The sequence below is a fragment of the Raphanus sativus genome, chromosome 5 (assembly GCF_000801105.2).
Source record: "Raphanus sativus cultivar WK10039 chromosome 5, ASM80110v3, whole genome shotgun sequence".
Classification (NCBI taxonomy): Eukaryota; Viridiplantae; Streptophyta; class Magnoliopsida; order Brassicales; family Brassicaceae; genus Raphanus; species Raphanus sativus.
The window spans coordinates 25,831,172-25,848,162 of NC_079515.1; the positions used below are offsets into that span (position 1 = coordinate 25,831,172).

General features: G+C 32.3%; 3 protein-coding genes across 5 annotated transcripts; 1 reads left to right on the forward strand and 2 right to left on the reverse strand.

Annotated features, from left to right (window-relative positions):
* Window positions 1-568: 568 nt before the first annotated feature.
* LOC108858609 (fatty acyl-CoA reductase 6, chloroplastic) lies at window positions 569-3,865 on the reverse strand. Its single transcript, XM_056985806.1, is given in 9 exon segments — window positions 569-630; window positions 633-727; window positions 810-1,265; window positions 1,349-1,372; window positions 1,374-1,499; window positions 1,583-1,754; window positions 3,530-3,554; window positions 3,557-3,636; window positions 3,706-3,865. Coding segments are annotated over 9 exon segments (1,200 nt in total).
* Window positions 3,866-5,085: 1,220 nt separating this feature from the next.
* LOC108859043 (sigma factor binding protein 1, chloroplastic) lies at window positions 5,086-5,696 on the reverse strand. Its single transcript, XM_018632889.2, has one exon. It carries the CDS (start codon window positions 5,597-5,599, stop codon window positions 5,147-5,149), a length of 453 nt encoding a protein of 150 aa, XP_018488391.1. The 5' UTR covers window positions 5,600-5,696; the 3' UTR covers window positions 5,086-5,146.
* An 8,687-nt stretch (window positions 5,697-14,383) lies between these two features.
* Window positions 14,384-16,775, forward strand: LOC108859027 (uncharacterized). 3 transcript variants are annotated; one of them, XM_057010132.1, is made up of 7 exons: window positions 14,384-14,588; window positions 14,707-14,856; window positions 15,056-15,634; window positions 15,719-15,862; window positions 16,068-16,159; window positions 16,244-16,312; window positions 16,445-16,619. In XM_057010132.1, exons 2-7 carry the CDS (start codon window positions 14,721-14,723, stop codon window positions 16,481-16,483), a joined length of 1,059 nt encoding a protein of 352 aa, XP_056866112.1. In that variant the 5' UTR covers window positions 14,384-14,588; window positions 14,707-14,720; the 3' UTR covers window positions 16,484-16,619. The 3 variants fall into 3 exon arrangements, with proteins under 3 accessions (XP_056866112.1, XP_056866110.1, XP_056866111.1); XM_057010130.1 differs by having other exon boundaries at window positions 14,386-14,588; window positions 16,476-16,775; XM_057010131.1 differs by having other exon boundaries at window positions 14,386-14,588; window positions 15,722-15,862; window positions 16,476-16,775.
* The last annotated feature ends 216 nt before the right edge of the window (window positions 16,776-16,991 follow it).

Here is a 16,991-nt window from a genome sequence, read left to right on the forward strand (position 1 = left end):
GCCTCTTTGCTCAAGTATTTGCGGTTGAAGTGGAAAGCACATGAATCTGGTATTGGGATTGCGAGGTGGTCTTAGGTACAACAACGGTGGTGGCTAAAGAGGATCGGAGTCGGAGAAGAGGAAGTTTTCATGTCGGAGAAACTTACCGGAGGCTAGAGTTGCCGCTTTCTCTGTGAAGAACACGTAGTGTTTCAAGAAACTTCTTCTTTGGACGCGTGGAAGATGATGTAGCAATCACCTCTTCAGATTTTGGGCTTATTTTAATGTTTTATCTAGGCCTTTTTGTAATATTTTAATACTAGATAGTAATGTCCATTAGGCCTGTTTCTAATGAAACGAAGTTGACAAAAAAAATGCGTGAAGGATTAATAAAATATATAGTGAATTTATTTTGAAAGCTTGGTCATCAACCATGACTTGTGTGTTATAGAAATCCATGGACGTGTCCACAAAAGAAAAAAACAAGGAATTTAACTGATTCTCTATAATCACTACTGCACTAGTAGGTCCTTAACTTCATAAAAAATAGGTGCATTCAACAAGCACTTGTAATATTTAATCACTCTCTTTAACGGGATCTTTCCTTAAATAGTTCCCTCTTGAGACCTGGAAGATGAACATTCACAATGTATGCTCCCAGTCAATACCAGTGATATCGAACTCGAACATTTTTCCCTCTTCCATTGACATCTCCTGCATAAGTCTCTTTGTATTGGTATCGTCAAACCTAAGGATATTAAATAAGAGTCAGTAATCTGATAGCATTTTTGTTGTTATAAAAGAAAAAAAGTCCAAGTGATGTTATTTACCGAACTTGAAAGAATGTGTAAGGCTCATATGTTCTTGCCAAGGACACAAAATAGTTTAGCATCCTCTTTCCTTTCATGCTTAATCCGGTATGTGAGTCTGCATCTCCTCTCTCATGTTTTGTTATTGTGTTGAATACAGATAAAGTGAAACCTTCTAAGGAGCTGTGGAGTTTCATGTTCTCTAGATTTTTTGTCACAGTCAATGGAAAGTCACATAGATGTTGATGATGAGCGAGGTCCATCAACTCGCCGACTCGCAGGGAATTCGCATGAGATGAAGAAGTGACATTGTACACTTTGAGCACGGAAACACCAAAACGACTGTGCTTGGCCATGGCTGCTATTGTGGCGTTAACAACCATATCAACAAGTATAAAGTCCATTAGAGATTGATAATCTGTCCAGAAGTCAGAAATTTGGCATTTTCCATAGGCCAAGATAATTGGATCACTCATCCTGTCAAAACCAAATGAAAAATATGAATTAAGAAGCCAAAATCTAATCTATTTTTTTTCTTTAAGAAAGAAAATATAATTAACTGTATTCCTTGGATCCAGCCAGGGGAAAACTCCTTCTATAACACTAGGCCTTACAATCACTACAGGCAGATCTCCTTTTTGGTTGTGAATTACAGACTCACCCATTGCTTTTGTGAATGTGTAAGTGTTTTCCCAGCCATAGTGTTGGGCTCTAAGATAAATAACATATTGATTCATATCTCAGTAACATAAGAATATGCAAAAAGAGTAATTAAGTTCATTTTTCTTCCTCACCTTTGAATACCAAGTTCTTTCAGCTTCTTGATTTCTTCACCGCCATGTAACTTTCTAACCGCTTCTGAAGCTAGTTTCAGCTCAGATTCGATGTTCAAGTCAGAATTTATGTTTACTCCAATGCATAGAGGTGTCTCCAGTATTGTTCCCTCTTTCTTACCAGTGACATAAGCTATATATCAAAACCAAGAGATAAAACAGAAATTGCTTATTTAACAAAAAAAAGATAAATTGCTTAATTATTAATTGGATACAACTTTCAAAAGTATACAAATACTTTATTGATTATCGTTTGTGGTTTATTATTTAGAGAATGGGTCGAATTTGTAAGTTTTTATAAATGTTTTAAAAACATATTTATAAATGATTTAAAGATTAGTTTAGCTTTTTAATCATAAATTTAACATATTTATGAAAATTGTCATAAATTTGAAAAATTATATCAAATTTGTGGTAAAATTAGAAATTTAGCCTAGATAGAAATAAAGAAATTGTTTTCGGTTACTTCTTTTACATTTAAACCTAGTATATTATGAGGACAAAGATATCCTCTCATGTCATCTATTTCTTTGGAATAATATTATTAATAATCCTAGTATATTTATTGTTCTGGCTATACAAGAAATGAAACTCGAAATGCAATACCCAATATCTATACTTTTTTTTTGCGCAACCCCAATATCTATACTTATTCTGCTACATTTAGGTGATTCACATCCTGGAGTAAAATGTTGATAAATCTTTGTTGATAAACTATAAAATTCAAAATGAAACAGGTGATATACACTAATTAGAGAGCGCAAGTCCCTTAAAATTCAGCTTGGTATGACTCACCTCTTCTGGTTCTCATCTCTCCTTTTTGTTATGCTATTTTGTTGGATACAGAGGAAGTGAATAACTCTAAAGAATTGTGGAATATTTTACGCTCTAACTCCATCTCTGTTTCTATCAGTGGAGAGTCACGCAGATCTTGATGAAAGAAAGAGAAGTCCATCAACTCCCCAAGTCGCAAGAGGTTCACATGAGAAGAAGAAGTAACATTATAAGCTTTCAGCTCCGAAACACCACAACCATGCTTTTGCCATGGCTGCTATTGTCGCGTTGGCAACCATATCAACAGGTATAATCAGTGGCGGATTTAGCAATAATTTTCATCTGGGCCAAAGATATAGAGAACGGTTAAATACATTTACAAATTTCGATTATTAACAAGGGCTTATTAAATATCAGTACAAAAGTATACTGAGATTGATACCCCACCCTTACCTAACGTAGTATCGCCCCTGGGTATAATGTCGCGAGAAGATTGATAATCTCCCCACATTTCAGCAATCTGGTCTTTTCCGTAGGCCAATATTAATGGAGCACTCATCCAGTTGTTTTATTTTTTAAAACCAAATAAAAATGTCAAAAAGAAAAGAAAGAAGTTAATCATGTCTTTTTGTGTTTGAGAAACAAAATATTTAACCTTATTCTTAGGAGCCAGCCAGGAAAACTGGAAAAGGCACCTTGCAGGAGCTTTCTATGATACTAGGCCTTAAAATCACTACAGGCAGATCTCCTCTTTGGTTGTGAATTACAGACTCACCCATCGCTATTGTGAATGTGTAAGTGTTTTCCCAGCCATAGTGTTGAGCTCTGGTTAGTCAAAAGATTCTCTTTTAAATTAAGATATTATTACATAAGAATGTGAATTTTTTCTTATTGGTCATCACCTTTCCATGCCAAGTTCTTTCAGATTCTTGATTTCATCTCTACTATGGAGCTTCCTTAAAGCTTCTGATACTAGTTCGGTTTCAATGTTTAAGTGAGAAGTTATGTTTTCTCCAATGGAGAGAGGAGTCTCTAGTATTGTTCCTTCTTTCTTACCAGTCACGTAAGCTATAAAAAGGAAGTCAGCTTTGTGAGACTTTTTTTGTAAACAAGCTTTGTGAGACTTCCCCTTACCAGTTGAAATATGGAGAAAAAGTGGTCAGTTTTCTTGCATCCCTTTCCGAAGCTTGAGAGTCTACCAGGTCCAAGAGCGTTGACGCTTAAGGCAAAGTCATATCTGTGTTCGTTTGTTTGGATTAAAAGCAAAATTAAGAAAATAAAACTTTGTTGGAAAGAAAAAGAAAATTTATTGTTAAATGTTGTACGACCATCACAACTTATAATGACATCAATCTCGTCACTAATCTTGCATGCTATTTGAGATTCGATGCCAAGATTGTCTTCTCCAAAATCTCCAACCACTGGAATCAACTTGCTTTTCATGAAATCTTCGTAAGAGCACCCATGCATCAACCACTGAAGGGCTTTGTGTGGGAATATATAATATAAATAGCACATTTCCTCGTAAAATCACTTTTATTGAAAACTTCTACACCTCACCACTCCTTTGACACACCTCATCATCACCTTCGACACCTTGAAGACTCTCTATAGTTTATTTATCCTTGAAACGTTCATTATACTACACATATAAAAACTAGTGGCGAAAGGGAGGGATCATAAGCAAGGAAGGAAAAGGTTACAGTATTTTGGAGTTATGTCAAGTGAGTTCCAGAAAAGACGCAAAAGTAATTGTGATATAGTTATGCGTTTATAGTTGAGTTTGGTAGTATCTAATAATGATTATGTCTAAGTGTATAGAGTCAATGGGATATATATGGTAGTTTTTGGAAGATATAAACGATTACTCTCGGTTATGTACTTATGTTAGGTAAGATAACTTTCGAGTGTTGTCTTAATGCAAGTAACATAAATAAGTTTCAGATTGTTTACTCTGTTATTCTGTCGTCCAAGTATACTTGACAAAGTAATAATTAATTAGATCATACATAAAAAAAAACTTATTCTGGTTATAACCAAAGTCACTTTCGCTATACTTCGTACACGAAAATGGTATAAAAGTTTTAAGTTCTAACGTACATCACAATTTACACAAGAAAGTATAATTCAGGCCAGGACGAAATGACCATGGAATGTAGCATCCAATATATTCACATTTTGTTTTGGATGGATTCTAGGTGATTAAAATGTTGATGAATTTTGAAAGATTCATTAAGATTAGCTGACACTGATGAAGGAACACACTAGAGAAGTTATCTTCAAACCTTTAACTGGTGATGGAGGCATGGAGCTGTGTATCCACGATGAATGTGAAAGTGTGATATAAAGTATTCGACTGATCTTGTGGATGTTTACAATATAGAGATTAGTGGAGGGTTATGTTCTTAATTATTATTATTTTTTACATCATTCTTATTTTTTTATATCATGGATCATTTACAATAGTTTTTTTTTTGCTAAAATTTGGATCATTTACAATAGTTTCATAACTAAATAGAAAATATACATGATTAGTTCGTACATACAAAGTTTGATGAAAAGGCAATGAAAAAAAAACAACATATAAAAATATCCTTTCACAAGTGACTTAACTCTTATAATTTGGTTCACAAACCGTGCTAATTAATATACCCATGTATGTATCAGCTTATTTTTTGGTTAAAATCATGTATGGATTTCATAATTTTTTTATATATACTTTGATGAAAACCCTAAAAACTCGGAAGATCTTCACACAGAATCGATTCTTCCAAAGTCATTCACATTGTAAAACCCATTAGAAAAAAACCCAGAAAAACCTGCCGACATCTGAGGCAAAAACATATCTTCACCATCCAACGGCTCATAGTACTCATGACCCACCCGATCATCGAACGGCTCCTGCTGAAGAACACGTGGCGCAAGATTTTCCGACAGGGGAGGAGAAGGGCTGAGGTCGGAGACGGTGGAGGGGGAGAACACGGGCTCCGGTTGATCGACGGCGTCTTGGCCAGTGAGCTCTTGTACGAGCTCTCTAAACTTGGAAGCACAGGTTTTGACTTTCATGGGGTTTGATATGTAACGCACTTTGATGGCTTTGTTTGCTGAAGCCGTCTTCTTCTTTTGCTTTGATGGCTTTCTCGAAATAGGAGATGGGTTTACCTGGTCTAAGCTTGCGGCGGCGAGAAACGTCGATGAATCCATGTTGTGTTTCCGGTTAGAGAATCTAGATGAGTTTGTGTCTTTCTTTTGGACAGACAGATGAGTTTGTCTCTTTTGTTTATCCTTTTAGTTAATCTCTAGCTTCATATATATAATAAACATTTTATTTTTTTCGTTTTTTTTTTTTACGTTTTTTTTTGCTTTTTGCCTTTTGGAAGGAGGGTGGAAATTAATAGGAAGGAGAAACGAAGCACAAGGGGTTGTGGAGGAAAAAGGAAACAAACAAAATTAGTGACGGCGCGTGTACCTCACGTGGATTCAGATAGGTGGAGCGTTCGAAATATCTCCACTTGGATAGTTAATGTGATAATCCCACGGGAAGGGACATTGAGTGGTGACCAAGGCGATCAGGAGGCGGCTCATGGAGCTATCGTCGAAGGTCCTCCACGTGTTTACCGCTTTCACAAGAAAAATGACGTCTTTTATGACATCACCGTATATCATTCGAGATGACGTCACGCGACCAGTCATTATAGTGGAAAATTTGATAATTTTTTTTGGGGGGAAAAAGCACCTCATCCGTGATTCGATTAAACCTTTTTTTTTTCATTTTGCACAGGTTCATTTGCCCTTCAATAGTCAAACAGATTCGTCAATAGGAGACACCATTATTTCTAAGTTTTTGACAGGTGGTTGTTTGATACATTGCATTGGTCGTTTTTCACGTAATAGTTTCTTTTGTTGTACTTGGAACCGCCCCACCTATTATTGTTTAAATGTTTTAAATGTAAAAGCTCTGCGCTTTCAACTATATAGCATACAGCTAGCTATAGTATAGATAGTACTCTTGCTCTAAGTTCTAACCACTATATATGCTGACTATATTAAATACAGATGATGCAACTAAAACATTTGTAAACAAGTTTAGTGTGACAATTTGAACATGAAACACATCTTATCTATTAAAAAGTACTATTTTTTATCTACTACAAAATAGTCATACTAGGTCTATATACAGTATAACCTCTTTAAATTAATAATCTATAAATTAATATCTCTATAAATTAATATAATTTCATAGCCCAAATTGAGTTTTTGATTCAATTAGTATCTCGATAAATTAATAATTTCTATAAATTAATAAAAAATATAGTTTTGGTGTAGTCCCAGCATTATTAATTTATAGAGGTTTCACTGTATTTAGTTATATTTTTTGATTATTTACACTAGTTTATTTAATGTATAACATTTCTAAATAATTATGAAGATATTAATAACAAACCTATTTTAACTATAAATTTAAATTTTAGTTTTAGCAATAACAAAATTTGTTGAGAAAAAATCTAACATTTTTTTAAAATAAATATTTTAATTAATACACTGGTTAATTTCGTAATTAGTAGTATAATATCATTATAAATTCATTTAATTGAAATTTTACCATAAAATAATAAAATAATATGCTAATTTTATAAATATAGTCTAAATTATATTAAAATAAAAGTAATAAATAAATTACATATTAAAATTACATTAAATTGGTAAACCAATATATTTTGAAAAATACTTTCATTTAGATAAATAAATAAAATATCATTCATCGTTTAAAGTGACAAAAATACCATTCACAATTTAAAATGATAAAAATTCGTAAATTCTGTAATAATTTTTTACAAAAAAAAAAAATTGTTAACATCTGAATTTTTTATTTTTAAAACTATATATTATCTATTTATTTATTTATAAAATGACAGAAATATACTATCTAAAATGATTATATACAAAATACTAGAAAAAGTTATATTTATAAATGAAAGATTATCCGCACGGATGTGCGGATCAAAATCTAGTATGTATTTAAATTAAACAAATAACACTAAATTATTTGTTGACAAAAAACACTAAATTATTAATTTATATTTAGATAACACATGAAACTATATCACACTGAATTAGATTTTGCCACCTATCAATTTATTTTTACAAATAAATATCTATCATTTCCAGGTGGAGAATATTTAAACCAAGATAAATTAGGTTTTGAACGACAACATGCGAAATAACAACAATGTTTTCATCATTTGTAATTTATAAAAGTATTGGTTATACTTGATCTAAGTCTTTTCTATATGATCCGTTTCAGGACCGTTTTTAGCACGTGCAACTGGAGTGGTCGAACATGGTCTAAAATTTTAGAGGATCCATAATTTTTTGTTTTTATTTTAGTAATATTTATAAATTAAAAATCCTATATTTATAAAAAATAGAATAACTATATTTTAAATTTAATTCCCGTTTTTATTAACCAATAAATATAAATTACACTTTTTAATACATAACCAACTAAAATACAATAAATTAGGTAGTAATTAGCATTTATATCAATTCTATATTATGGAAAGTAAAATGTTGGTGTATCTTATAGAAAGTTAATATTCTAATTTTATTATGTCTAGGAAAATATTATTATTTAGTCAATTATAAATAGAAAAAACAAGATATATTTTTGCACCAATTTGTTTTACAAAATAAATTGCAAACACAGAAAAAAAGAAAACTAGCTTACATTTTCTGTCGGAAAAAAAAATACAACTTTTTTTGGAAAAAGGCTAGAGTCTACAACTTTTGGTCTAACCATTATCCATATTTTATACTATATTACATTTATAGATTATAACTTCTGATTATGAATATAATAAACATCAGAAGAAAAACTGAAAAAACTAGAAGAGTGGCTAAAAATAATATCAAACTTAGTGATTTAGTCGATTCAAATGATCAAGTTGATTCGATTGATAATTTTGCATCAAAAATTCGAAGAATATCATTATTTAGATTTTTTAAGAAAGTTTAAATAACTAAAGTTTTGTATTTATTTTATACAGTAATAATATTTCAAAGGAATATAAATTATGTCTGATGATTAAAATGTACTAAAAAAAATCTGAATAGGGTCCCAATAAAGTTTGAGATGCCCTGATCCGTTTAATCTGTATTTGTTATATTTGATATGGATTATCTGTTTGATTGCACCGTCTAAACTGTTTTTATCATTCAATTCAAAATCTAGCTATGGTACGAACGAATTAATAAAAGAAGAGGTGGTTGTTCAAAGAAAATGAAGAAGAAGAGGTGCGAGGGGTCCAGGTGGGCAAGTGGGAAGAAAGCAAGTAGCAGCAGTGTGGTCTCACTATCAATCTGTCTTAATTAAAAAAACAAAATGTTTAATTAGTGTGGGGTCCTTAATCTCCATACATGAGTGATTAATCTTTAGTTAACGTATAAATTACGGTGGAAATCTTTATGATAAGAGAAAACAAATCAATTAAGTTTTCAAAAGTCAAATTACGTCACTTCCGAACAAGAAAAGTTATCAGAAGCTTACCTATTAGTGGGCTTCAAGAGGATATGATAAGCATCTTTGATAGATCTTGAAAAGAAAGTCAAGTCACGTGTACATAGACCCCTCTTTCCAGTTCCCCTGACAAATTTTATTAATTACCTACTTATCTCTTTGTCGAATAAAGTTGTAATGAGAGTCACGAAATATGTTTGCCCAGAAAAAAGAGTATCACGAAATATATATATATATATATATATATCTTCTTCACCGTATTTTTTTTTACAATTACTTAATTGCATAATCCAACTCCATATTGTTTATTCTTTCAAGGTATTCATAGTTCTTCATAATATAAAGTAAGTATTTATATATATTCATGACAAATAAGAAATTTGAACATATAGGAGCTCAATCTGATAAGTTTTTTCAGTCTTATAAAAGTTTGACATACATAATTTTAGTTATAGCCTAATCTAGAGAAGACTCAAATACTACCTTTGAAGTGTTGAACTAACATTAATTCATGGGTCTTTTATTTTTTTAAAAGGCATTAATTCATGGGTCCTATAACTTGTAATAAAACGTCTCCTTGATATTATACATGGTGGATTCTAAGAGGGCAGTGAGCACGTGTATTGACTTCAAAGTAAACGTCCCAAAAGACTTTTGTGTTCCTTGTGGAAAAATGGTGTTGGTTCTTTTTCTTTTCCGCTAGGTGTAATAAGTTGGATTATATCAAACACATATTCTCTCTCTAGAAAAGGCTCTGACCTCTCTCTAGAAGTACACTGCCGTGAATATCGATTCCGGCCGATGGCGTGGGCCACCACGGCCACCGTCGGTCCGGCTCTGTTTCTTTCTTTTATTTCCGCTTTGTTTTTCTTTTTTCCCGGCATAGTGGTTTCCGTTGAGCCGCTTTGTTCGATCTTTAGCTTCCAGTATCGCATCTTTGGTCCGATGGATATCTGGCGTTTAGACTCTGGAGCCGCGCCGATTCCTTTTCGGTGGTGGTTGCCGGCTTTCGTTTCCATGGAAGTGCTCAAGCTGAGTTGGTGGCCGAGTTCGGGTGGTTGTCAATTTCTTCGGCTGATGCTATCCGAAGCTGCGGCGGTTATGTATTGATCCTGAATCCCAATATTTCCAATACAGTCGTTGGGAATGGCTTTCGGTGATCCTGGTGGTGTCCCGGTTGAATCCGGAGTTTATTGGTCTTGATGAATCAACGATGAACTTCATTTGGATTTGAAATCGGTGGCTCGTGTTTCCGGCGGAGTTTTGGGCAGCGGTCCCGGCGGCGTTTTCCAGTCGGTAGAGATGGTGATTCTGCATGTTGCAACACGCGTCTTTCTGGTGGTCGGTATCGACACGTGGAGGCGATGATGGTGATGCGTGGATCACTCATTTTTCACTTGGGTTTGGATTTTCGATGGTCAGTGGGCCTGTGTGTTATTATTTTGGTTTGGGCTCTGTTCTTTCGGGCCTCGTTGTAATGTTGTTTCTTTCGGCCTTTTGGGTTTTAATATAATACATTATGATGGCAAAAAAAAAGTTGGATTATATCAAACTACAAAATGATGAGATAAAAGTGTCCACATTCGACGTAGATTTCTTTTAAGAGAAAGTTGCAGAAACTGGTGGAACAAAGTTGAATTTCTAAAAATCAACATCGTACTATATTAGCAGCATTATTACAACCATGCATACGCGATTGTTATGACGTAATTTAGAACTGTTAAAATTTCGGGTACGGAGGGGTTTTACAAATATATATCCCAGAACAACTAGTCTTTGACCATATAATATAAAAATACCGATTGTTATGATGTTATCTCACATCCCTCAATTTTATTTTCTTTTACCAAAATCACGTTACCAAAATAATATCTATCCATTTTATACATCTTCCAAGAAACATTTTTTATAGTTGTGTATTAGCTCATAGTTATTTGCCAGTGACATTGGATAAATGCCAATGGTAGATGGATGGACGACAATTCATTGTTGAAAGATTTATCGTGTCGGTCCAAATGCAAGCATGTCGAGTACTAAAATGCCAATGAAAGAGAGAATCAAGAGTTTTACAGTAAACTAGGTGATTTTCCGGTGCATGAACACGGGTATAAATATTTATATAGTAAATACATTATAATATTTTATTTACACTATGATAGTTTATTAATATTTTTTAATTTTTTATTTATTCTGTTATTTATATTGTAATCAATATGCATGGTTTGTTTTAAATAACTTTGCGTTATTTTAATTAGATTATAATTTTGGATATATAATATCTCGACTGTTTGGTTATTATTTGGATATATTATATAACATTTGCTTTTTACGATTCAACTAAGATATTTTGTTATAGAGATTAAAATTTTGATTAATTTTGTTATTTTTATATAGTTTGATTCTTGCCTTAAATTTGTATATATATATTTGGTCGGATTATGTATAATTTAATATATGTTGTTTTGAAAATTAAATAGTAAAAGTAAACTAAAGTGTTGATCAGTTCAAAATTATATCTTAATTGTAATAGTTGGTTAATATATTTGTAGTATAATTTGAGAATTTTATATTTATTTAGTAAAATGTTGAGAATAAATGATAATATATTATTTTTATTTATTGTTTGACTTTGTATAAAATAATTTGAATTGGTCTAGTTACTCATTTGTGGGTATATTGTGTTATATATTTCCGTTAAATTCAAGTATAACTATTTCTAATCTTATTCAACCAAATCATATTCATTGTATTCATTGCATTAGTTTGGTTTTCATATTAGATGTGTATATATATTTATGAATTGACTATTTGTAAATAGCCTATGTCTATGTTAATTTTATAGTACTTGGTAATTTGGAATATGATAATTATCACAAATAAAATTATAAAAATATAATGATGATAGGTATGAAATTGCATGAAAATATAATTGATACATTCGAAAAAAGAATATTAGTTTTTATATTAATATCAAGATTATTTTTCTAAATTCCTACTTATGAAATCAAATTATATATAAAAATTATTTTCGGTTTAAGTTTATAAATATTTTCTTTATCATACATGTTATTTGAAAAAATATAAAAGGGAACATAAATAGATTAAATTAAATTTTATTCATTAAAGATATCTTAGTTTATGCTATTTAAATTATTTTGTAATAATATGAGAAATATATTAATTTAAATAACATGCTTAATACTTTTAAAAATATATATTATATTGTGAAGATTATTTTTAAAAGGGAATATTATATTTTTTACTTTAAAATTAAGATTATTTTGTGAAATTTTTATTATGAATTACACTATATATAAAAGATATTTTCGTTTTTAAATTAATATATTTTCTTTATATATAGGTTATTTGAAGAAAAAAAGGAAACCTAAATAGAAAAGAAAAAAAATAAATGTTTAATAATGATAATTAGATATATTTGATTCGTTAATGGTATCATCATAATCAACCACCGTGAGAGTTAACGTGAGCGCGACACGTAGGAAACTGACTTTTCAAATAATATTATAGAGATCAACTTAATAAAACTGATAATTTTGAAAAATTATAGCTAAACAATATTTATAAAATTTCTAAATATATAAAAAAATTAATTATTTTACGTTTACTTTTTATAAATTTTTTAAAATTGTATAAAATTTCGAAAATTTAAAGTAATAAAATTTGTATAGTTATAAAAAATATAATTAAATAATATTTCGAAATTAACAATGTTCATATTTGAATATTTTTATTTCAATGAAGATCTTTGAGTTATTACCATATTCTAATTTTTTTACCAAAAATATAAATCAACATAAATGTAATATATGAGTTATTACTACATAATTAATAAAAATGATATAATACTGATAATTTTGAAAAAGTATAGCTAAACAATATTTATAAAATTTGTAAAAATATAAGAAATTAATGATTTTAGGTTTATTTTTTTATAAATTTTTAAAAATTCTATAAAATTACGAAAATTTAAAGTAATAAAATTTTATAGTTATAAAAATATAATTAAATAAGATTTCAAATTAGTAATGTTCATATTTGAATATTTTATTTTAAGGAGGATCTATGAATTATTACCATATTCTAAAAAGTTTACCAAAAATATAAATCAACATAAATGTAATATATGAGTTATTACTATATTCTAAAAAAATTATCAAAAATATAAATTTACATTAAACATAGTTGTCCATATTATATTTTTCATATGCCATGTCATCAAATTTAGTAGACATATCACATTTTTGCAAAACTGATTCTGAAGAAGACATGTGACAAAATCACTTCGCAAATATAGTCTAGGGGATGTATCTAAAACTGATTATTACTCCATCCCTCTGCTACACAAGGCTATGCTATGAAAAGCACCTCTGACCGCAATTTAACCAGTACAAAATCTAGATTACCCCCCACACTTCAAATCGAAAGATGGCCAAAGATTTCTTCTATGATTACTATTGATCTCTTGTTTGATAATTTTGCAGAACCGGTCCCGAAATTTTGGGGAAAAGTTCTAAATAGTTTAGCTAAATTTTATTTTACCAAAAGAAAGTTTATATAGCTTTTCTTTTACAAAATTGGGGTTATATATGAAACTTTTTCTTCAATTTTTGGAAGTTATAAAATAATGCATCACCAGCATATGCTTAGGACTGGACACGAACCATGCAGCTCTGTCTAAAGCTGAAAATGTGAAAAGACGATTTTATAGGGGTGGGCATTTCGGTTTAGTTTCGAGTTCGGTTTGGGTTCGGTTTGGTATGGGTAATTTGGATTTTATAAAACTCAAACCAATTAAAACCAAAGTAGCTTTGGTTTGGATTCGGTTTGGGTTCAATTCGGTTCAGTTCAGTTCGGTTTGGTTTAGATTTAGTTCGGTTTACATTATTATGGTCTAGTGTAGTTCGGATTGGTTATAAAATATGAAGGCATCAGTTTTATATTTTTATTAAAAATAATCAACTCATAAACGATAGAGTGAGAATATAAAAACTTATGCTACATGATTTTATATATAATAATATTATTTGAATCATATTTATAATTTTTTTTAAAGATATGGCCACTTATAAAAAAATGAAATACGAACTTTAACTAAAATTTACAATATGTTAATACATATATATATATCATATTACTATATGTATATTGGATTATCGGTTTGGTTCGGTTTGGTTCGGTTTAAACCCAAACCAAACCAAACCATTCGGGTTGAGTAAAACATGAACCAATTAGATTATATAAAAAGCACGGTTTGGTTTGGTTCGGTTTAACTTCGGTTTGGTTGGTTCTGTTTGGGTTTTTTGCCCACCCCCTAGTTGATAAGCAAGAAAAAGCTTCGTCGTTTGATAATAAAACTTTCGTCTCTAGAAGTCAGCCCATTGGACCGGAAAATCAAAAGCATTATACTACTAAATGGGCTTTTCTTGGTCCATTAAGCCTCACCGTCTAACCATCGAGAGAGAAATATCTTTTCCTTCATCGAACCCTAACTTTTTCCCTTTTCCCAGGAAAATGAATTAGATACTTCGTAGAGATAATTGAAGATTTGTCCAATCATCCCTCAATCATTTGATCAGCTCATCTTCTTCGTTTCTCGATTCGATCTCTTCATCGTGCGATTTACTGGAGAACTCCACGAGTGGTAGAATTTCGCGAACTTTCGAGTTTCGATTCTAGCTTCATTTACAATCACCTATCTTCCACACTATATACGATTATGATTACATTTTCTTGCGTTGCTTTCTCAAATCCATTCAGTTTTTTTTTTTTTTGTAGCTGTCAAGTGCCATGGACACCGAACTGAACTCACCGCCGCATGATGGTGGTGATTCCGCAGCCGCTTTTAAAAAGCCTTCCAACGACGGTTCTGGCAGAAAGTATCGACGCCGAGCTTTAGCTGGAGATGGCTCATCTTCATCCGATGGTTAGTCCACTTACCGTCTCACCTCTCATTATCGTATCTGATTGGTTATATCATTATTTTTTTCTGATTGGTTGTGTATTGTGCACGTTAGTGGTGGCCTGTTTTAGAGCTAGGGATTTAATTTCTCTAGTCATTGAAGAGTGTGGCTTAGTCCTATCCATAGTTGAGTTTAGAACTGTTGATTCTTTTTGTGTTATAGGAAGTCCTGAACGTGATCATATCCCTAATCCAAAGCATTCTAGGGAAGATGTTAGGAAAGTTTCTGAGCCAGTTCATGCCAGGAGAGAAAGTAGGCGGGAATCAGATGATCGCGGTCGTTATGGTAGAGGTGGTGTTGATTCACATAGACATGATAGGCACTCTAGGGATGATGATCACTACAGATCTAAGCGCGATGAGTATTATAGACATGAGAGGGATGCACCTAGATCGAGCCGTGATTCAAGGGGTGACCATAGGAGAGCGGAGACTGAACATAGCAGGTTGAGAAATGATTCAGACAGACATTCCCGTGATAGAGCGGCGTCTGGTAGGAGACACGCAGACTCCAGGGCGGAGGATAAAGAGAAGGATTATGTGAAAAGAGGTTCGCGCTGGACTTTTGGTGAATCCCGTGATGAGAAGGAACTTGAGGACCGTGAGATTAACAAGGAGAAGGATGTTCATCATGCCAAATCCCCAAGAGACCGTCCTGATGGTGCAACTGAGAACCGAGATACTCATTCCAAGAAACTGAAGGGGTTCGTTGCAGAGAAGTTTACCCATGGAAATACTAATGGTAAGACTTTTTTGTTTCTCTTGTTTTCAAGTACTTTCGTATCTGTGTTTTGTAGCTCCATACTCTAAGTTATAGTAAATGCAGCAGAAGAGAAACACACGTCGAGGTTTAAGCCAGCCCTTGGTGCTGGGAATCAGGGTTTGTCATTGCAATCTCAGTCGAAAGATGCTGAGGTTTCTGGTGATGTCGATGCTGCAAAAGTTGCAGCTATGCAGGCTGCTGAATTAGGTACTCTTTGAAACTCAAGTCTTTTCTCTTGATCTCTCTGCAGCTAATGATTTCTCGCTTTTTTTTGTATACATATGATCTTACCATCTGAAAGATTTGAATGGACTCGCGCTTTTATCATGGAGTATATTGTTCCTGTTGATAGTCTAGTCGCGTCTGCTTTGCTTAGTTCATACCTAACTGTTTCCTTTTGTGGTGAATCCAGTGAATAAAAACCTTGTTGGAACGGGTTATCTGACCACAGATCAAAAGAAGAAGTTACTGTGGGGAAAGAAGAAAAGCACGGCTGCAGAAGAGGTATTCTATTGACTCTTGGATACATAAATCTACTTATAGTGAGATATAGACCCCTTTTTTATTGTATATTTTCCTTCGAACCAGGCAGCTCATCGTTGGGATAGTGCACTAGTTGGTGACCGGGAACGACAAGAAAAGTTCAACAAACTTATGGTAAATCTCATCCATCCTTCCTCAATAAATTATTTTCTACATCGCTAATGATCATCATCCAGAATAGCAAAGCTTAGTTCTCATATTATAAAAAGTTAGTTGTGTATAAAGGAATACTAACACATTTTTCAGAGTCTGAGGTTGCGTTGGTGCATCATTGTAGGGTGTTAAAGGAAGTGTAGTAAACCAAGACCAGAACCCGAACGAAGTCCAAGTCGAGAAGCAGAACGAGTTGCAGAAGGATCTAGAGAAGCAGTATACCGCAGGATTAAGGAGGAGAGACGGACGTACGGTAGGGTTAGGTCTTTGAACCTGTTTGATAAATTATCCTCATACTGTTGTCTCCTTGTCTATCTAAGGACTCTTGTGCCATCTCCTTTTTGTACTCACTCTACTACTGCACATGTCAAAGCTCTTAATAACGGTGAACTCCATGTGTGTAAGAAAACCATGTTTGAGACCATTTGAGTTTGATTCCGACTTATGTAGAGAGTAGAGCGTAGTTATCTTTGTTAGGGTGAAAGCTCTCGAGCTATCTTTAGTTGAGATGAGTCTTTGCTACATAGGACTCGAGAGTCGTGAGTTCGAGGTACATTAATAAGTTACGAGATATACGATTTGATTAATGAAGTTTAAATTGAAATAATATTTGAACATTTGAATATCCTCCAGTGTTCTG

Coding starts and splice junctions, on each gene's coding strand:
- LOC108859043 (XM_018632889.2), bottom strand. CDS start 5,599: ATGGATTCATCGACGTTTCTCGCCGCCGCAAGCTTAGACCAGGTAAAC.
- LOC108859027 (XM_057010130.1), top strand. CDS start 14,721: ATGGACACCGAACTGAACTCACCGCCGCATGATGGTGGTGATTCCGCA. Junction 16,160..16,243: donor AAAGCACGGCTGCAGAAGAG/GTATTCTATTGA, acceptor CCTTCGAACCAG/GCAGCTCATCGTTGGGATAG. Junction 16,313..16,475: donor AAAAGTTCAACAAACTTATG/GTAAATCTCATC, acceptor GCATCATTGTAG/GGTGTTAAAGGAAGTGTAGT.